The sequence below is a fragment of the Phytophthora sojae genome, assembly GCF_000149755.1.
Source record: "Phytophthora sojae unplaced genomic scaffold PHYSOscaffold_1, whole genome shotgun sequence".
In the NCBI taxonomy this organism is placed as follows: Eukaryota; Oomycota; class Peronosporomycetes; order Peronosporales; family Peronosporaceae; genus Phytophthora; species Phytophthora sojae.
This window is the reverse complement of record NW_009258115.1, coordinates 4,515,752-4,536,858: the sequence shown is the minus strand read 5'-3', so window position 1 is coordinate 4,536,858 and position 21,107 is coordinate 4,515,752. Positions and strand designations below refer to the sequence as shown.

The 21,107-nt window shown below is 53.6% G+C and overlaps 6 protein-coding genes across 6 annotated transcripts; 4 read left to right on the top strand and 2 right to left on the bottom strand.

The window, feature by feature from the left end:
• On the top strand, window positions 1–1,570 carry PHYSODRAFT_343659 (hypothetical protein; the record flags this gene model as incomplete). The annotated part of the gene is made up of 3 exons (XM_009516765.1): window positions 1–415; window positions 457–1,306; window positions 1,354–1,570. The coding sequence occupies exons 1-3, from the start codon at window positions 100–102 to the stop codon at window positions 1,568–1,570; spliced, it is 1,383 nt and encodes a 460-aa protein (XP_009515060.1). The 5' UTR covers window positions 1–99.
• Window positions 1,571–1,644: 74 nt separating this feature from the next.
• Window positions 1,645–3,909, bottom strand: PHYSODRAFT_473244 (hypothetical protein; the record flags this gene model as incomplete). The annotated part of the gene is made up of 4 exons (XM_009516764.1): window positions 1,645–3,261; window positions 3,385–3,606; window positions 3,664–3,768; window positions 3,844–3,909. The coding sequence occupies 4 exons, from the start codon at window positions 3,907–3,909 to the stop codon at window positions 1,645–1,647; spliced, it is 2,010 nt and encodes a 669-aa protein (XP_009515059.1).
• Window positions 3,910–6,189: 2,280 nt separating this feature from the next.
• PHYSODRAFT_284136 (hypothetical protein) lies at window positions 6,190–7,395 on the top strand. Its single transcript, XM_009516763.1, has one exon. It carries the CDS (start codon window positions 6,705–6,707, stop codon window positions 7,182–7,184), a length of 480 nt encoding a protein of 159 aa, XP_009515058.1. The 5' UTR covers window positions 6,190–6,704; the 3' UTR covers window positions 7,185–7,395.
• A 1,395-nt stretch (window positions 7,396–8,790) lies between these two features.
• PHYSODRAFT_263217 (hypothetical protein) lies at window positions 8,791–14,967 on the top strand (the record flags this gene model as incomplete). The annotated part of the gene is made up of 3 exons (XM_009516762.1): window positions 8,791–8,874; window positions 9,133–9,162; window positions 14,407–14,967. 3 exons carry the CDS (start codon window positions 8,791–8,793, stop codon window positions 14,965–14,967), a joined length of 675 nt encoding a protein of 224 aa, XP_009515057.1.
• A 1,771-nt stretch (window positions 14,968–16,738) lies between these two features.
• Window positions 16,739–17,946, top strand: PHYSODRAFT_293508 (hypothetical protein; the record flags this gene model as incomplete). Its single annotated transcript, XM_009516761.1, has 2 exons — window positions 16,739–17,462; window positions 17,558–17,946. 2 exons carry the CDS (start codon window positions 16,739–16,741, stop codon window positions 17,944–17,946), a joined length of 1,113 nt encoding a protein of 370 aa, XP_009515056.1.
• A 2,137-nt stretch (window positions 17,947–20,083) lies between these two features.
• PHYSODRAFT_263214 (hypothetical protein) lies at window positions 20,084–20,458 on the bottom strand (the record flags this gene model as incomplete). Its single annotated transcript, XM_009516760.1, has 1 exon — window positions 20,084–20,458. A coding segment is annotated over one exon (375 nt), but the record flags the coding sequence as incomplete, so codon positions are not given.
• Window positions 20,459–21,107: the final 649 nt, after the last annotated feature.

The window sequence follows — 21,107 nt, the reverse complement described above, 5'->3', positions numbered from 1 at the left end:
ATTATCATTTCATTGACCAGCACTTTGCTCATTTTTCATTTGGACGCGCAACGCACAAGCCAAGTGTCCACTACGCACCAACTCACTAACTCGCTAGACATGCCGCCGCACCCTGACGACGTCTACAACGAGGTCTCCACGCCCAAGGCCGACGTCGCCTTCGACGATGCCAACAAGGCCGCCGCGCTCCAGATCAAGCCCAACCGCATCCTCTACACGAGCGTGCTGCTGGCGCTGCTGCAGCCCTTCCAGAGCGGATGGTCCACCTCGCAGCTCAACCTGTCCGACTACAACAACACGGACGAGTGCAACGCGCGGCCCGTCGTCCCGGGCACATGCACGCTCTTCAGCGGCCACTCCAAGCTCGAGTGGACCTTCGCCGTGAACGCGTGGATCTTCGGCGCCATGTGCGGCAGTCTGCTCTGCGGCTACTTCAGCGACATCATGGGCCGCAAGAAGCTGCTCTTCTTCAACTGCTTCTTCATGTGGTCGGCGGCGCCGTCATCCAGGCCGTCGTCTCCAACATCTGGCCCTTCGCCGTCGGCCGCATGGTCTCCGGCATCGCCTCGGGCGCCGCCACCGGCACCATCGGCGCGTACGTGAACGAGCTGTCGCCGCCGCACCTGCGCAGCCACCTCGGCCTGGGCCTGCAGATCTCCACCACCATCGGCATCTTGGTGCCGGCCATCTGCTTCTTCTTCGCCGACAGCGGCGATGGATGGCGCTACATGGCCGGCTTCCCCATCGTGCTGGCCGCCATCTACATGTTGCTTTCGCCCTCGCTGGCCGTCGAGAGCCCCGCGTGGCTGCTCATGAAGAACCGCCGCGAGGAGGCCAGGCAGGTCATCACGCGTCTGTACGGCGAGGAGCACGTGCAGACCGCGCTGGGCTGGCTCGAGGCCAACAAGCAGCCGAGCGAGGCCGAGGCCGGATACGCCGCCAGCTCGCAGCCGGCCGAGTCGATCTGGTCGCCCAAGTACCGCCTGCAGTTCCTCGGCGCGCTCCTGCTGTCCTGCACGCAGCAGCTCTCGGGCATCAACGCCGTCTTCTACTACTCGGGCAACATCTTCTCGGACGCCGGTATCTCGGACTCGCGCGTCGGCACGCTCATCATCGACTTCATCAACATCTGGCCGGCCTTCTTCACGGGCGTGCTGGCCACGCGCTTCGGCAACCGCAACATGATCCTCTGGGGCATCGCCGGCATGGTCGTCATGTCCATCGGCATGACCGTCGCCTTCCTCGTCGACGTGTCGGCGCTCTCCATCGTCTTCACGGCGCTCTACGTCATCGTCTTCGGCGTCACGTCTGGGTCATGACGGCCGACATGTTCCCGGACTCGGTGCGCGCCAGCGCCTCGTCCATCTGCATCGGCGCCAACTGGCTGTGCAACCTCATCGTCGGCGTGGGCTACCCGTACCTGGCCGACGCCTTCGACGACTGGAGCTACACGCCCTTCACGGTGCTGCTCATCATCTTCTACATCCTGTCGCTCAAGCTCGTGCCGGAGACGGCGGGAAAGACCAACGAGGAGATCCAGGCAGAGTACGAGGAGCGCCGTCGCCGCTAAGCAGTCGTCAGTGTCGGATAGTGTACTGTAGCGGGAAAGATGCATGTTGCTTCGAGCCAATATCATGTTCGTTTCTATTGACCAGCAGTTTGCAAGTATGGTGCGAACAACTCCATCATGTGCTTGAGCTCGTTTTCCTGATCGGGGTCCGATAAAATCTGGAGCAAATACGAGGATCCAGATAGCTGTCGGACGACTTGGGTAGCAGTAGGAACGAGGTGCATCATTTGGGTATCTTGACAGTGGCGGACGTACGCGAGGAGGTGGTGGAGTACTTGCAACAAACACCGGAATGCAGCGGCAGCAATCTTTCCCCTCGGTAGAGCAATGAAAAGAGTCAGGAGGTTGTCCTGAAGCGCGTTAAACCGCTCCGACTGATAGCGCGCAAGCACGCTGACATCCTCGAATGTGGCGGCCGTATTCTGGTCGATTGCAATCAGCACTGATCGCTTGGCTTCGCTTGAAAAGCTGTTCAGTGCAGTGGTAACCAATGTCTTCACTACACCTTCAACATGAGGAGTATAGTCATGCCGGCTGATTTCTTCCAGCACGAGCGCCAAGCTGCGCGCTTGCAGACTTGAATAGGGGTCGAAATAGCTGGTGACCGCAACACGAACCTTCTCAAGAAGCACGTCCCGAATCTGGTACAGAAGTGGACCATTGACGCGTTCATTGTCACGACTTGTGTCACGGATGTGCTGGTGCAACAATCGGAACCAAGCAAAGTCGTCCAGAGACCAGCTTTTCCCCAGCTCCGTCTTCGCGTCTGCTACACCCAGTGGGTCCCAATACATCAACTCTGCTTGCACGTAAGGAGCAAACAGCTTCTCTTGGGCAAGCTCGCAGTACGTGCTCTTGTGCACCTCCGGAAACTTTGCCTTCCATTCCTGGAAGCGGCCGTACACGGGCTCAAGTGAATTGATCTCATCAATCGCATCGGCAAATAAATCTTCATCGACACCGGGTCCACAAGGCGAAGGTACGTAGGATTCCGCAAAGTGCTGCTGGTACTTTTGCAGCCGAACGCTACGCTGAGAATAATCCATCGTGTGGTCATTAGCGTGCAGGTCCAGCTGATCAATACTAACGACTTGAGCTCGCTGCAGTCTTCCAGCTTCAAGATAGAATTGTACGTCCAACGCGACGCCGTGCATCTCTTCGTGACGCTTGCTTCCCACTCGCTGCACGCGCTCCTCCACCACGTTCTTCTCCTTAGCAGTAATCACCTTCACCTTTTCGCGCAGACAAAAGCTCAGACCCTTGACAAAGTCCTCCACCTCCTGGAAGTACTCGAACTCTTCACTGCTCACGAGCAGCTCTTCCTGCTGCTGCTTCAGCGTCGCCTCAATCAACGCAGTCTCCGCTTCCAGTCGAGCCAGTTCGCGCGACGCGCGTTCGTCCTCAAACGATGTTGACTCCAAGCTCTTCTCAAGCTTCCCCAGCACACTCCCGAGCGACACACACGCCACTTTCCTCCTCGTCGGGTACGTGGGCAGGCCGTCACGCGAGCGACTTGCCTTCCCCTCGGGTTTCAAAGGTGCTCGATGTCCCCCACGACGCATGAGTTCCTCCTCCCACCTCCTGTTCTGCTCCTCGTCTTCATCCTCCTCAGCTGACACTTCTTCAATGACTTCTGCCGTCTTGGGGAGGCTCGAAGCCCCCGACTGCACGCCGAACGTGACGCGGTTCTTCTTGCTGCGTCTGCTCTTGGACTTGCCGCCACTTCCTTCCAGTGAAATAAACTCCTCCTCCTCCTCCTCCTGCTCCTCCTCAGCCACTCTCCTGCCAACTTCATCGTCATTCTCGGCTTCCACGCTCATCTCCACGTCCTCCTGTTCATTGCTCTCTAACTGTTTGCTTGGCAGCAGCACACTCTGTTCGCTCCTGAGTGACGCCAGCATCTCGGCCGAGTACTGGCCCGTGCTCTCCACCCGAATCTCGACCTCTGCAGCACTGGAAGCCACGAGGTTAGGCCGCATCTTCCTCCGCTTGGACGCGCTCTTGCCCTCTCCGTCGTCGAAGCTCAGCAGCCCCGTCTCCGCGTGGACACTGGCGGTGACGGCAGCATTGACGTCGTCTCCTTCCAACTTGACGCTGGTCCTCTTGGAGCTGAAGCTCATGGAGCCCTTCGCAGTGGCGGAGACGCGCGAGCGACTGCGCCGCAGCTCTGCTAACATCTGCAGGTCGCTCTCGGCCTCCTCGGGGTCGTTCGACGCCGGAATTTCGGCGGAAGATGTGATATGGACATCGACGGAGACGCTGGGAGCCTCAACGTCGCCCTCGGCCTCCGCCTCGCGCCGCTTGCGCGTGCCAACCTTCTTCTTCTTGCTGCGGAACATGCGCTCGTGCCAGTCGATTGGATTGTGCTCTTAAATCGTAGTAGACTACATTTTATGAGCAGATCGTTTAAGGAGCATCACGACACTATAAGAGCGAAATTCGATTTAAAGAGCAAATACGCTTCAACGAACAGTATTAATATAGAGACTGACTAAAGGCACCGAGTGGGATCGTATTTAAAAGGAGTGATACAGTACGAGTCCGGTAAATTACGCAAATTAATTACCGACGATTTTCGATATTTCAAAAATCGAAATCTTGACACCCCCTCCCCCCTTTCTCCCATCCTCCAAAAATCCACTGGCTCTACTGGCTCTCATTTGGAGTTTGGCGTGTTTGGACCTCAAGTGCCTGGTTGGGCAGCTATTCGTGTACGTATAGTGAGCGAGCCCCCCCCCCCCCTTCCTCCTCCTGCTACCCCCCCCCCCCCGTCCTGCTCTCTCATGTGTATGTCAATCGCTAGCAGGTTAATACACGGACTGGTACAGTCGACTTTGACAGAGAGAGAGAGAGAGAGCGGGCCAGAGCTGCGCAGAACGGCAGTCGGTGTCTCAGACTAAGCGAGGGCTGGGAGACTACGCAAAGGCTGCACGTATACTGAGCGTCGGGGGGAGTGTCTGAGACTGCGCGATGACTGGAAGACGCTCTCAGGCGCTGCTCAGCGCCTGGGCGTCTGCTCGGAGGTTAATGTACACGAAGCTGGAACTGCCAGACCATGCGGCGTTTGCGTGAGGTGACAGGTGCGTTAGTGCTATCGCTATAGCTACGATGGGGGGAGGGGGGTTCTTAAATGTATTACTGCCTATCCTTTAGACCAGGACGTGACGATCCGATATGTCCACAACATGATTTCAAAAATGCTTGAAGAGCGTCGCGCAAGCGCAAGGGTCGCCCAGGACCTACGGCTGGATAGATTGCGCTAGGCTGCACGGGCGTGGTGAAGCGTTGAGACCAGGGATACCAAGAACATCAAGGGTTGACGCGGTGGTGCTTACTCGAGATGTATACGTGGGCGCAGAGCCTTATTCAAGCTGTTCAGGGTGACGCTCGTATCGTATAATACACACGTGTACGTTCCTGATAGTCTGTGTACCTGTAGATGCCGACAGGGTACCTAGTGTGTGAGTCTGTAGATACCGTACGGGTACCTATAGGTACTATGCATACTCGACTGATGTATCTACAGGCACTTTAAGAATGGTATGCGTACTCGCCTTTTCAGGGTTGATTTGACAGTGTGAGGCAGTCGGATGCCTGGCCAACTGAGCGAAGATCGTAACTGAGCGCTTCGGTGCGTCGTTAAATAGAAGTTGACAATACGCGGATTTTGCGTTGTCATGGCAATACTGCAAGGCTAGGCTCTCTCCATTAGTGTAACGTGCAGTTTGTAGAGTAGCACAGTATTGTCAGGTTTATAACGTGGTTTAGTAGCTACGTCAATGTTGTTAGCGCAACTCTACACCCGATTGGCGCGACCTAGTCCTCAACAACTCCCGTACTAGCAGGCGACAAGGTGACCATACTGTTTTCTTGGTCAATACGAGATTCGCCAAGTGCTTTTTACATTCGAACGACCGTTGCCACCACTTCCTATTTCCTGCAACATTCGTGTAACATAGAGCTCTTGAAGCATTCAGAGCCACACAACAAAATCTCTACATTTGGTGAAATTTATGAAATCTATTTGAATAGAATACCCCTCTTTTCTAACCTCGGTACCAATATTACCTGACTCAGTGCCATTTGGTACCTAGAGACAGACGAGTGCCTGCAGGTTCTGTACCCATGTACCTCGATGGCCCGGTTATGTGCTTCCCACTCAGTGCCTTTATCAACGATCATTGATATAATATGTCGGAGAGCGATGCAGTTAACGAGGTGAGGCGGGACTGGAGGCGGCGAAGTGCACGATCGTGCAGTTGCAGCAGCAGCTCGCGGCTATGGCGCAGCTGGTGCGGCAGGAACGCGCTGCTCGTGAGCAGGCGGTCAACAGGCCGCTCAAGCCGCAGAGGGAGCAGCTCGGGCCGCCATTGAAGCTCAACGTCACCACCACCTAGGACCAGCGTCTGCCTCCTCAGATCAAGAACGCATCGGCATGGAGCTGATGCTGCAGCAAGAGCGAGCAGCTCGTAGAGAGGCAGAGCACGCAGCCCAACAGGCGGCAAGAGCTGCGGAGGTAGCTGCTCGTGCAGCGGTTGAAGCGAGCAGGCATCACTCTGTGCCAGCTCCTGTGGCTGTAGAGGAGAATGGTCGCGGCAGGAGAGACTCAGGGGATTTTGAGATGGAAGACGTATCCGACCCACAGCAGGAGATAGATAGTGGCGAGCATGTCGCCCCAGGCGGTAAGTCTGCTATCATTGCAGTATTTACCCTTGGCTATTGTACTAATCGTGTGTGGTGTCTGGGTACTACGGCAGTAGCTCCGCCACAAGAGTCTAAGAAGTCCCAGGCGTCTAAGACTCGAGGACCACGTAAAACTCCAGTGGCTATGGATACCACTACCGGCAATAAACAGAAGATGTCGCTGGCGGAGGTGCGCAAAGCTGCCCAAGAAGCAACAGAGAGGCGGATGAAGGAGCGCGCGAAGGTGCTTTCATCGAAGAAGTAAAGGAACCTTCAGCGCTCGCCCAGCGTGTTCACAATGAGTTTGTGCCGGCTTGATATCTAAATCCTACCTGCTGAGAACTTATCCTCCTATCTATATCCACGCTCGTCCTCTGTCATACAGCTATATTGAAGCGGGCATCACTACTGAAATTCACCCAAGACCACGGATAGACAACACGAGGACTCGATGTTTGCAAACAGGAGCAAGCGAGACATTCAGCTTGTCACCGATGCGGGTCGCAAGGTTCGAGTGAAGCAATTTGAAGAAGAGGGATCACAGCGGTCAATCGCAGAGATGAAGGAGATCATTGAGCGCGAGCGAACCGCTCGTCAGCAGGCCCAGCTTGCCGCAGAGCAGGCGTTGACTGCAGCTAAGGAGGCTCAGAAAGTGATTCTGGAGCTTGAGCAAGAACTCGAAAGTAAGGACCAGCAACTGGAGCAAGAGCGCACTGCTCGCGAGCAGGCAGAACTCGCCGCTCAAAGAGCAGCAAGTGCAGCCGAGGAAGCAGTAGATCAGCATAAAGCCTCCCCCGTGCAGGCAGAGAAGGATGAATGTGTGAAGGCTCAGCCGGAAGCTGAGACTGAGGAGTCGAACACGGATGATGACGTGCATTCGCTGCCCCACGCTGTTACCACCACTGGTAAGTGTATCTTCCTATTTCTATGAACTGCAAATTGCTCGCTTACGGTTCTTGCTTGGAAGATAAATCGTCGCCAGCGAAGAGACCGCGAGAGTGTACCGAGACGCAATCATCTCCAGCGTCCAAGAAACCTCGCGGCCCAAACAAGGATCGAATTCGAGCATCGCAAGGTGAGGTGAGAAAGCAGAAAATGTCGCTGGAAGAGGCACGTAAAGCTGCCCAAGAGGAAATCGAGAAGCGAGTGGAGGAACGTGCCAAGCAGCTATCGTCGAAGAAGTAAGGCGTGAACCTTTCTGATACACTACCCTAGAACTACTTGAATTAGTTTACACGAAGTAGTTTTGTAGGGATCAGGCCAATCCTTACAAACATGTAAACTACAACGTCTATTCATATTGGAAACCTCTTGTTGCCAAAACCGATGCAAGTCCCTGAAGGTGGTGAGCAAGATAATGGAGCCCAAAAGTCAGCGATGGCGGCCAGTGGAAGTCAAGTCCAAGATTGCACAGGTCGAGGAGCTACTGAAACAAGAGCAACCCCTGTGTGAGCAGGCACATGTTGCCGCGCTGAACGCCGTAGATGTTGCGAACGAAGCTCTCCGCGATGCAAAGGAAGCCAAGTCTAGGATTGATCGACTGCAGCAAAATCTCAACGAGCTTAAGCAGGAAATTATGGGCGAACAGGATTCCAACAGCAGCGATGAAATTGCAACGGTAGCAGTGAAGAAAAGCTGCGAGAAAGAAATTGCGATGTATTGTGAGGCTGCCACGGTGGATGAGCTAATTTCGAGCTGTGAACTCGATGAGATGCTTCACACGGATGTCAATATCATCATCGAGGACTCACTTGAGAAAATGAGGGCTCTCCCGACGACATTACGCAAGGATGTTCGAGCTTCGCTCCATGAATTCGCAGAGAAAGAAATTATGACTGCCCTTAATATTAACAGCGAAAGGATAGCCGTGCATCTGTCGAAGGCGGTGGATGCTGCAGTGAAGACACTAAACGAAGGGTGCGTCCTGTTCGAGACGACGAAACTCCCCATGAAGAACGCGCTACTTCGACAGCAGTTTACCGCCATGCTGAAACGGGAGCTCGAGCGAATCCAAAATCTTTCCATGGGCTGCAGGGGAAAAACGGGGTGCGGCCGTCTGAGACAGAAGGCTAGCATTCTGTTTGACGAGTTTGGAGGTGGCAAATAATAAGGCCATTCAGCATTCCGTCAATGCACTAAATGGAGTGGTACATGCCGCAAAGGCACGTATGAGCGTAGAGGTGCATGGCAACGTTGAGAAGCGCTTAGCTGAGAGGCGTCCAGTGACGGTGGTCAATCTGCAGCGTGAAGTGGAAACTCTGTTCACGCGAGTGATGCAAGAAGTAGAGCAGAAAGCTGGAACCGTGGACACACTTGGGGTGTTTGACTTCCCGTCTGAGCTAGACCAACACAAGGATCAACTGACAGACGAAATGAACCGACGATACATGATTGAAATGCGTCAAATACTGAACGAAGTCACCTATGCGGCTCGAGAGGAATTAGGTCGGCAAGTCATGTATCGGCTTGACGGGACAATGCTAGAAGAGGAGATAAAAACCGCTATTGATAGTGCGGTTGCATATGTCAAGGGTGTCATGGCGGACAAGCTTGCAGGGTGGACGCTGCTGATTAGCGATCTTGAGGCCAAGTACATGGAACTGGAGAAACTTGGCAAGGAGGTGAGTAGATGCGTTGTCTTGTTAGTATGCACACGCTCATTATTTGTTGTGCTGTCCTGTACGTGTGTTCAAATGGATGTTAAAGTTTGCAGATAAATACATGCATCGCAGCCAGCAGCTAGAGAAAGAGAAGAATGTGGGTGCTGTCAAAACGTCAACCGAGCAGTGCAGAATACCGCATAAGGAAACGACCGCGCTGTTCGAGCACAGCCCCCAAGAAGTTGGGTAGACGACAATATCGACTCAATGTTTCGTCAGACCTTGCAGGAGTTCGCTACCAGATTCTTGGTGAGTGGATCGAATGGTGGAATCGCGGGGGCAAACGATCAAGACACGCTTCCCACGGATCAACCAAAATCAGCTGCGAATGACCAAATGATGCTGAAAAGATTCGTATCGTATACTATTAGATAAGTAGTATGGAACGCTAACTCCGATCGTTGGCTGCGTGAACTCAGACTTACGCCTGAAGAGGAGAAGCAAATCCACGAGCGAGGACGTCTGGTCGCTGATGGAAGAGGGGATCAACAGACTAAAGAGAGTGATTACACGAAGCATCTTTACTAGAAAGATAGCAAGTTCACAAAAATGGAGAAGTTGCAAGCGGCGACGACGAAAAACACTGGTAATTGACAGCAGTGGGAAGAAGAGAGGTAAAGCAGTAGGCGATTGATCCTGGGCAAAACTGTTGGTTTGTAGATTGTGGTTGAGGGGGCAAATTCCGAAGTGAGATTAAATGTTATCGTCTCTCAAACTACTCTCTAGTCTTCCCCTCCTGCTTTCCTTCTTGTTCTTCTTGTGCTCGTTGGTGCCTCTCATCAGACGGATTACTCCCGGGTTCCGCTTGACTTGATCTCAGTATACTTGGGTCTCCCTGACCAGCCATTGGTGTACCCAGAGCCCGGCTGCCGCCGGCTCCCCTGTCGCCGTCGGATCCTACGAGTCATCGGCTGATGTGTCCACACGTTCTCCTCGTACATGTGCATCTATTGGCGGCGCTCCCGAAGACTTATGAACACTCCCACTCGCCGCTAATGCTGCACGACCGTCCCGACGATTCCGCTTGCGCTGATCAGGTACTTGAGCCTCTTCGTCCCCAACGCCTTGGTAAGCATGTCCGCGAGCTGGTCCTCCGTCGGCACGTAGTTGACGACGATGAGTCCTCGGGACACATTTTCGCGGATGAAGTGATGCTTGATGTCCACGTGCTTGGTCCTCGCGTTGTAGCCAGCGTTGCTTGCGAGAGCGATCGCGCCCTGGTTGTCCTCCCATACTTGGGTAGCTCCCACTTGCTCGGGACCCATGTCCTTGAGCATGGCGCGGGTCCACAGCACCTCCTGCGTGCACAGGCTCAGCGCCATGTACTCGGCCTCCGCCGAGCTGAGCGCCACCGTGCGCTGGTACTTCGACTTGAAGACCACCGGCGCCCCGCTAATCATCACCATGATGCCCGACACCGAGCGTCGGTCGTCGAGATTGCTGCCCCAGTCGGCGTCGGTGTACGCCGTCACCTCGACCTTCTTCGCGTTCCCATTGTAGGCGATGCCGATGTCTCGGGTGCTCTTCAGGTACCTGAGCACGCGGATGGCAGCCTTCCAGTGCTGCTGCCCGGGGTTCTCGAGGAAGCGCGACAACTGGGTCACGATGTACGCCACATCAGGTCTGGTGCACGTTGTAACGTACAGCAAACAGCCAATGAGTGCTCGGTAGGGCTTCGCCTGCATTTCCTCACGTTCCTTCTGAGTCATCGGCGACTGAGTCTTCGACAACTTCATGCCCGACTCGCACGGGTTCACCACCACCTTGGCGTCCTGCTGGTTGAACCGCTTCACCACATCATCAATGTATCGAGTCTGCTTGATCATGAGAGTCTTCGCCGATGAGTCATGGTCGATCTCCATACCGAGAATGAACTTGGCCTCGCCCAACTCCTTCATCTTAAACGCATTCTTGAGCGCCACCTTGACTTCCTGGATCTCGCTGCTCGTCTTGGCTGCGATGGTCATATCGTCCACGTACAGGCAGACGTACACGAACCTGCCCTTCTCGCCCTTGACGTATACGCACTGGTCACCGCCGCAGCTCCGAAATCCGATGCCCACGAAGACTCGGTGGATGGTCTTATGCCAGGCATTTACCGCCTGCTTCAGACCATAGATCGCCTTCTGCAGCCGACACATCATGTTCTTCGCGTTGATGATTCCGTAGGGCACCTCCATGTAGACGCGCTCCACCAGCCCGCTGTTGAGAAAGGCGGTGTCCGCATCCAGCTGCTCGGTGATGTACGCCTCGGCCACCACAACCGACAACACCACTCGGATCGAGTTCATGTTGGCCACGGGCGAGTACGTCTCGAAGAAGTCCACGCCATACTTCTGCTTAAACCCTTTCGCCACCAGGCGGGCCTTATACCGGATGACTCGGCCGTGCTCGTCGCGTTTCTTTGCGAACACCCAGCGACAACCGATCGGTCGAGCACTCGGTGTCCGACGGACCAGCGTCCATGATCCGTTGTCCGCGTGTGCCTTGAGCTCCGCATTCATTGCCTTCACCCACTCCGACGACTCGTCACTCTGCATGGCCTGCTGATATGGTGGGTGCGTCATTGGCATCGCCGACGTCTGCGGCGTAGGCCAGCACCGCCTCAGCCAATAGGCTGTCTTCGTCCACCCTGGGTCGCTTTGGAGACGGTGACCAGAAGTGATCATCGTTGTCCGAGTCATCGGGACCATCTTCTTTCGACTCCTCACCGTCTGCGGAACCATCTCCAAGTAGTAGTACCGGTTCTCGGGCGCGCCGGGTCCGTTCCGACTCGGGGTGGAAGACCATGTCATCATTCAATACCGGTCTCGCGAGTCGTCGGTACGTTGTCAGCTCCTGCATGGATGGCTCCGACGTCTCCACTTCATGCATCTCCGTGTCCTCGACGGTCTCTTCCACTGATTCCATCGGCTCGTCGGCGGCAGGTCGTTGTATCTCCTCGGGCAGTGCCGCATCCTCGGCATCTTCCGTCAACTCAATGATCGGCGAGTTCTCGCTGGGCGCCATGTCGTAGATGCCGTTCACCTCGCGCTCGTCCAGCTTCACCGACCTGGACACCTTCACCTTGTTCGACTCCAAGTCGTACACTCGGTAGCCTTTTGAGTCGTCGGCGTACCCAAGAAACATACATTTGAAGCTTTTCGGCTCCAACTTCGTGCGTCGCGACTTGTCGACATGAGCGTAACCCATCGACCCGAAGACTCGAAGATGATCCAGCCGAGGCTTTGACTTGAACGTCAACTCGTACGGAGTCTTGGTCGGGTGCATGCTGTTCGTCGACCGGTTGATCAGGTAGACAGCAGTGCTGACCGCCTCTGCCCACCATATCGAAACCACGCCCTTGTAGTGTAGCATGCTTCGAGCCTTCTCCATGATCGTGCGGTTCATCCGCTCCGCCACGCCGTTCTGCTGGGGGCTATACGGGACCGTCTTCTGATGCATAATCCCATTCACCCGGCAGATCTCAGTCATCGGCGTGTTCACGAACTCAGTGCCGTTGTCCGAGTGCAGGCATTTAATGCGCTGTCCCCACTGGTTCTCGTACAGCTTCATGAACGACTTGAACTTGGTCACGACCTCGCTCTTCTTGGTCAAGAAGTACACCACGACTTGTCGAGAGTTGTCGTCGACAAAACTGAGCACATACCTCGCTCCGCCCTTGGACTTCGTCTTCATAGGACCCATCACGGCCGTATGAACTAGTTCCAGCGGTCGAGTCGTCGCCGACGTCGACCGCGACGGGAAATGTGCGATCGTCTGCTTGCATTTCATGCATCCTCCGCACAGGGTCTTCGTCTGCTGTTGAGTCGTCGGGAGCCCGTCCGTCGCCTCGCGGGTCTTCGCCATAGCGTCTCCGTTCAAGTGTCCCATACGAGCGTGCCATAGCTCCCACTTTCCGTCGACTCCCGAGTACTCGGTGTAATACGCCATCTCCTGCTGGCAGTCCAGCAAGTACGCCTTGCCGACCTTCTTCCCCGAAGCGATCGCCTTCGTCTTGTCCCAGATGACGCACGACTTCCGCTGGAACTCGACACTCATGCCGCGTTCAGCCAACCTCCCAACCGAGAGTAGTCGCCGGTCGAGTCCGGGGATGTGGAGCACCTCCACCATCTTGATGCGCTTGCCGTCGATGCCCGTTAGGCGCACCGACCCTTTCCCTGCCACGCGGATCTTCTTCCCGTCCGCGATTGTCACATACATGTCCGCCGACGACTCGTTGTACTCGAACAAGTCATCGCGGTGAGGCGTCATGTGAGCCGTCGCCCCACTATCGATCAGCCAACCCGCTGATGGATTTTCCGCCACAGCGAACACCGAGTCTTCGGCGGTGTCTCCATTTGCCTTTTCCGGGCAGTCCGCTTCATGTGCCCCACTTGGTCACAGTTGAAGCACTTGCCCTTGAAGCCACCGACCTTTCGTCCGTCGTTGCGCTTGCGGCCGAATGCCTTGCCGCCCTTGCCGAACTTCCCGTTCTGGCCCCTACCTCCGAACGAGGTAGCCTTCAACGCGCGCTCCGTGGTCTCCTTCTTCTCCTGCCGCTCGTACTCCTTGAGCACACCTCGATGAGGGTCACGTCCTTCGAGTTCTCGATGATGGATGCGATCAACTCGTACTCCGCCGACAAGCTGCTCAGCAGGATGACGAGTTGTCGGGAGTCATCGAGCGGCTCTCCAAGCATCTGGAGGCCCACGATGAGCTCGTCGAACTTGTCCAGGTGCTTCGCCATCGTCGCACCGTCCTTCATCTTGAACTCGTGGAGCCGACGAGTCATCGTGACACGATTATGCATCGTCGTCCGGTTGTAGAACTCGCATAGAGTATTCCAGGCTTGGATAGCCGACGTCGTCGACCGAATCTTCGTGTGGTGTTCCACAGCCACGCCTTGAGCGATCAGACCGAGCGCCTTCATGTCGTTGAGCATCCAGGCCTCCGTCATCTCCGTTGGGTCCTTCACCACTTGGACGTGCGCCAGCAGCCCCTTCCTCGCGAGCGTCATACGCATCGCGAACTCCCAGAGGAAGTAATTGTCACTTCCCAGGATGACTTCGGCCTTCTTGTTGGACGTCGTCATGTCGGTCGTCGGGGAGGGCTTGAGCTTGTTGCGGCTGTTAACCTGTTGGTTTGTAGCTTGTGGTTGAGGGGGCGAATTCCGAAGTGAGATTAAATGTTATCGTCTCTCAAACTACTCTCTAGTCTTCCCCTCCTGCTGTCCTTCTTGTTCTTCTTGTGCTCGTTGGTGCCTCTCATCAGACGGATTACTCCCGGGTTCCGCTTGACTTGATCTCAGTATACTTGGGTCTCCCTGACCAGCCATTGGTGTACCCAGAGCCCGGCTGCCGCCGGCTCTCCTGTCGCCGTCGGATCCTACGAGTCATCGGCTGATGTGTCCACACGTTCTCCTCGTACATGTGCATCTATTGGCGGCGCTCCCGAAGATTCATGAACAAAAACAATATAGTCAAGCAACGCGAATTACGATAATGAAGCTAGCGGGTGTCATCATCACCATCATCATCTCCACCGCTGCTCTTCTTCTTCTCCAACAAGATCTTCGAGCGCTTCGGCACGCCCAACTGCATCATCTTCAGCGTCGTGGCTTACGGCGTCCGTATGATCGTCTACACGTACGCGCACAACCCGTGGGTGTGGCTCCCGTTCGAGGCGCTGCACGGCATGACGTTCGGGCTGCTGTGGGCTGCGTTCACCAACTACATCTTCCAGTCGTCGCCCGAGGGCACCGAAGGAACGATGATCGGCCTACTGACCGCTGTGCAGAAGGGCATGGGCGCGGCCTGCTCCACCCTGATGGGCGGCTACGTGTACGAGCACTTCGGCCCGCGTGTCATGTGGGGCATCGGTGCGTTCGTGGTCTTCCCGCTGGCGATCCTGTTCTCGCTCATCTTCTCGTGCCTCGCTCGTGAGTACCCGGAGAAGAGCGCCGCGACCCGCGAGAAGTGGGGCAGCTCGTCCAGTTTGTGCTCGATCGACATCAACGACCGCATTTCCAAGAAGAACGGCTACACGGAGATCGACGGCGTGCCGGACTTGTAATCTTATTCGTCTGCTCGCTTCCTTCCTTCCGCCCCCGCTGCATTTAGAGAATTCACTTTGGCTGTATTTGATGGAGAGAAGAAGAGAGAGTCGGGGGCTATTGCTATCGCGCTCAACATACCAGTAAAAATTCTTAATGGAAGGGGCGAGTGAGTGCATTTGCATGCTAACATAGCGTTGCTATTGTACCTCAACCATTCTTGAAAGCAATCGACTTCAGCTGAAATGTTGGAATGCAGCCTTACTTCCTGAAGTTGACTGGCTTCAAGTTGAGCACATGATGCTCGACAGCATAAGAAATTGCGTTAGCGTTGGCACGCTAGCGCAGCATGCGTTCTTCAGTGTGGCTAATACTTTTTCTTACTTTCTTTGCGGCAGGCGGCTCCCAGCACCCGCGAGCAAATGTGGCTGCAAAGTACAGATCGAGTAAGCTCTCACTCTAGTCGCCTGCCAGCTTGTTGACATCGGCTGCATACAAATACCATACTGGGATGACGTAGCAAACTTATCTAGTGGGTGGTATTCCCTTGAAGAGAAGTTCTAAGTTCTTTACAAAATATTTAAGAGAATGTTGCCAAAGCTTAACTCAAAACGATTTCTAGGTATTGTGCTCGCCACACATTTTGCCTATCTTAGCTCTAAATCGACCGGTATTTGGAGATTTGCGCTCTATTTACCCCAAGTTACGATATATATACCTCGAGTCACTTCTTATTAGACCGAGCATGGAGACGGCACTATCGCTCTCATATTAACCAGCTGGGGTATTTAGCTGGCCTCGTACATGTGTATAGCTCATTAAAGGTGTTGATTGGTCATTTAGGCTAACCCTGGTCGATATATATATATAAATCGACCAGAATGCCCAGTTTTCCGTAGGCGTTCTGAAGGATTTACATATATATCGACCAGGATTTGGTGATACCAAATCCCTTGAGAGCGTGGAAAACCGAGCAGACAAAACGCTTGGCGAGCACAATAATCTTTATATTATAAGCACATGTCATTCTAGTCTCTGTACTAGTCCTACTTTTAGATAATAAATCAAATAGTTTGAACCACTTTTAAATGAGGTTCAAATATAAAGTGTAAAACTGTCGATTTTTTACTTTCAAGTCAAATACGATATATATAACAAAAAAACTGATGGTTTCTAATGAACTACAGGTATAAGCTTACTATTCCCGATAAGGTTACGGTTACTATCCACTATACGGATATTTCCAATTGTACACAGGCATCTTTGTATGGATGTAAAAATTATGTAGGTTATTTTATCTATATTTTTCGTACATGTTGTGAGGGATTCGCGCAGGCGATTTTTCTGTTTCCGTTTGTAAAAATACATTACGTTGTTTAGTTCTCCACATGACTACACGCCGCTCTGTGCGAAACAAGGTTAAAACACTGCTGGCTAGTACTCTAACAATAATCGATATGTTTTAGTAAAAACTAGGAACTTGCGAGACCAACAGATGACATCGATTCAGTTGCATCATATGTTGCATCTCGACAAATAGATGACAGCAGAGCAAAATCGAAAAGCGCGTGATGAGTCACCATAAGGAAGCCTGGGTGCGCACACCTCAAGATCCAGTGCGGATGTGTTTTGCCTTTGAGGACCAAGATCTGCGAGGCTGGCCGCTGCGCCATTACCAAGTGCAAGCAGCGGTCCCATGCTGCGTGCCCCAAGAAGTCCTGCGAGAGTTTCGCGACGCACGGGGCCGACGGGCAACTCCAGTACTGCCGACGTTGCGTGGACACGGACCGGATGGACCCCGCGGTGATCACTCGCGTCGCGCCCAAGATCCCGTTCGTGTGTGCGGGGGTCAAGTGCACCAAGCCCGGCTGCCGATCCAAGGACCACCGCAAGTGCAAGATGTTCAAGTGCATCCTGCCCGCTGGATACGGCCCCGACAACACGCGGGTGTTCTGCAAGGGGTGCCAGCCCAAGGCCGACGCCAGCAAGGGCGAGAAGAAGCGTCCGGCCAGGTATGGGCAGTTCAACTGCATCCCCACTCACTGTGTGAACTGTGGGCCACCGCTCGGCATGCGGCTCCTACACGTGCGCAACGGGTTCGGTCAGTTCGAGCTGGGCAACGGGACGGCGTGCGTCGCTGAAGCATCGTTCGAGGTCGACGGGGAGAAGCGCTGCAAGGAGCACCGGGACGGCGCAGCGGTGAAAAACCTGAAGCTGTGCACGGAGCCAGGGTGCAAGAAGCTCAAGGTCCAGCGGGGCTACTGCAACTCACACGCGATGCTGTACAAGATTGCAGTCTCCACGTGCTGCGTGGACTGCCTCAAGAAGCCGGAGTTCAAGACGGGGAGCAACGGCGCGGAGGTTGGTCGCCTGTGCATGCCCTGCACGGAAGCTCGCATCGAGTTGTGTGAAAATTTTCGCTGGTGGAGGATCGGTGTATACTGGTACGTGAACGGTGATGTGGTGAGCGCCAAGTACGACCCCGAAGGTGGAACCCCTCTCTACTGCGTCAAGTGTAAGGATCTGTGCGGGCACCCGGAGATGCGCGACATCGCCAACCACAGGTGCAGCGAGCCGGGGTGCAAGACGACCGCCGGATTCGGGATTGAGTGGGAAACCCCCAGCATTGCGTGCGCCACCGCACCTCCGACGAGGTGAACGCCACCAATTTGGTGCGCGTCGAGCCCGGGTGTAAGACCAAGGCAAGCAACGGGACGGTTCAAGGCCAGCCGAAGCACTGCGCGCGCCACCGGCAGCCCGGCGAGAAGGACGTCATTAACAAGCGCTGTCCAAACTGCACCGTGATGCTCCAGAGCCAGACCAAGCTCTACCAGCCCTACTGCTTTCGGTGCTTCCTCGTGCTGAACCCGACGGTCGAGGTGTCCCGACAGTACCTCGTCAAGGAAGAGGCGTTCATGGAAGAGCTGACCGACAGCATTCCCGATAATGACCCTGAACAAGACGATCGCTGGTGGTTCCTCGCCCCGCCGACCAGATGACTACGTCAATTGCGCAACGCACGCGGTTATCGTGGAGATCGACAGGGTTCAACAGGCTGAGTACGACCCCAAAAATGAGGTTAAGCCAGGAATGATTTGTACGAGAACAACCGGAAAAAAGTCAACCTGTTATTTTTTATTGTTTGGGTGCTATGTTGAGCTTACTTCGTCTGAAATATCATCTCAATAGTAATTGATCAAAGACAGTATCAAGACGTTTGGATGCAAATAGCCCAAACCTCATATTTGGTTTCAAAACGGCTGCCGTGAGACATTTTAGATCCAAGAAAGTCGAATATCTAAATTAGGAATTGTATGGTCGTGCAGGAACAGCATGTGAGGGTTATTTGGTGTTATTAGATGAATCAGGGCATGACAGAATCAAAGTTGCATTTATTAACTTTCTGTTATCGGCATGTTTTTTTATCGGTTTAAAGTACGGAGTGAATCATACGAGAAAACACGATTTCATACCCAAACAAAATAATCATACTGAAAGTACGAGGCCATACCAAAATGTTCGAGTACAGCCTCGTACTTACACATCTGAACGCGTACTCCCATAAATTATGATAGCATTTTCTGTGTGACTTCCTCCTACTTATAGATTTGAACTCGTAGTTTTCAGTGTATTTTGGTATAAATCTTCATTTTTGTGCGTATTGAATAGAATAATAGTATCATCATCATCTGGAGAGTTGTTTTCAAATCACCTTGATTCAACTTGATGAATGTTACGTTATGTAGTTTATAGTGTACAGCTGTATCATAGCCGCTATATATATATAGCTTTGGTAGTAGGTTCCCAGATAGCTGCAAAAATTGCAAAGCAGGAAACGGTGTAAGTAAATCGCTATCTCTAAATTTATAATGGCCTAAATATCATCGGCGAATTCATGTTTATGTTCATCGCACATATGATTTGCTGAGTCATGTTTTTTCGTGCTAGTTACTGGTCGTTTCAACGGCTTGTTTGGATTTGAGGAGGTAGGTTTAGGTTTTATCAAGTTCCAACACCATTGGGTACTTCCTGAAAGGAAATTGTACTGACACTCTGTTGCGTATATTGTATGCGTCCGCGTGACAGTAAGTGCGAAGATTTGGTACGTTTGAATGTGTTTACTCTTAACCATATCCCAAAAAATATGTTTAAAATAATTATAGAAATAATTTGTAAAAATATGTTGAAATAATTCAACATAAAGTGTTTTATTAGTGTTCTTCGGAACGTTTCTGGCAAGACCATCACTAAAGCAAAATAAAAACAGCGCATTTAGTGCAAAATCGACGAAAATAACAAAAATATGTTTAATATTTACCCAAAGGTGTTTATAGTCAAGATTTGGGATAGAATTGCTTGATTATTTCGAAGGTTGTTGAAATCAAGTAGTTGATAGTAACCAGCAGATATTTGAATGTCCTATGTACCTCTACACGTCAGGGTTGCGCTGATTTTTGCTGATACATAAGTACATGCTGTTTGTGAGAGAAGCTATAAGCTTAAGTCTAATACCTCTTCCAGCATTTTCAGTTTTGGATATCCAAAGTGTAGCTTCGATTTACTTCTATAACACGTAAAACGACGTATTGTACGCGAATTTTGTTAAGGCTTCAGATAAAAGATGTAGTTGACACTACTACAGAGTAATACAAGAGGCATACAAATTGTTAATGTGATTGACGATTGTGAAAAGTTCGCTAGCTTTACGAATACCAACTTGAGTTAATTTTCTGTTGCGACAACAAAGTGCATCAGCCTACTTGGGTGGAAGAATGACCCTGACAGCTGACGAAATACTTTATCAGCTTCACGATTGGTTGCCCGTCGGTCTTGGACGGTGTCTTGGGTGGTGTGTCAATCGCCCGGTGCACTTCAGCTAACAGCGCGCTGAAGCGACGATCAAATTCAGCCGTGTCGCGCTCGGTCCCCTTCAACGTCCGCTTGAAGATCGACGGCACCGTCACGCCGTCGCGGGTCTTGTAAGCATCGGGGTTCAGCCGGATGGAGACGATCTGCTTCTTGTTGACGTCCTTGAAAATCTCCTCCATGCGCTTAACCTCATTTTTGGGGTCGTACTCAGCCTGTTGAACCCTGTCGATCTCCACGATAACCGCGTGCGTTGCGCAATTGACGTAGTCATCTGGTCGGCGGGGCGAGGAACCACCAGCGATCGTCTTGTTCAGGGTCATTATCGGGAATGCTGTCGGTCAGCTCTTCCATGAACGCCTCTTCCTTGACGAGGTACTGTCGGGACACCTCGACCGTCGGGTTCAGCACGAGGAAGCACCGAAAGCAGTAGGGCTGGTAGAGCTTGGTCTGGCTCTGGAGCATCACGGTGCAGTTTGGACAGCGCTTGTTAATGACGTCCTTCTCGCCGGGCTGCCGGTGGCGCGCGCAGTGCTTCGGCTGGCCTTGAACCGTCCCGTTGCTTGCCTTGGTCTTACACCCGGGCTCGACGCGCACCAAATTGGTGGCGTTCACCTCGTCGGAGGTGCGGTGGCGCACGCAATGCTGGGGGTTTCCCACTCAATCCCGAATCCGGCGGTCGTCTTGCACCCCGGCTCGCTGCACCTGTGGTTGGCGATGTCGCGCATCTCCGGGTGCCCGCACAGATCCTTACACTTAGAGAGGGGTTCCACCTTCGGGGTCGTACTTGGCGCTCACCACATCACCGTTCACGTACCAGTATACACCGATCCTCCACCAGCGAAAATCTTCACACAACTCGATGCGAGCTTCCGTGCAGGGCATGCACAGGCGACCAACCTCCGCGCCGTTGCTCCCCGTCTTGAACTCCGGCTTCTTGAGGCAGTCCACGCAGCACGTGGAGACTGCAATCTTGTACAGCATCGCGTGTGAGTTGCAGTAGCCCCGCTGGACCTTGAGCTTCTTGCACCCTGGCTCCGTGCACAGCTTCAGGTTTTTCACCGCTGCGCCGTCCCGGTGCTCCTTGCAGCGCTTCTCCCCGTCGACCTCGAACGATGCTTCAGCGACGCACGCCGTCCCGTTGCCCAGCTCGAACTGACCGAACCCGTTGCGCACGTGTAGGAGCCGCATGCCGAGCGGTGGCCCACAGTTCACACAGTGAGTGGGGATGCAGTTGAACTGCCCATACCTGGCCGGACGCTTCTTCTCGCCCTTGCTGGCGTCGGCCTTGGGC

What these genes read in the sequence shown, in the direction of transcription:
- PHYSODRAFT_284136 (XM_009516763.1), top strand. Translation starts at nt 6,705, where the DNA reads ATGTTTGCAAACAGGAGCAAGCGAGACATTCAGCTTGTCACCGATGCG.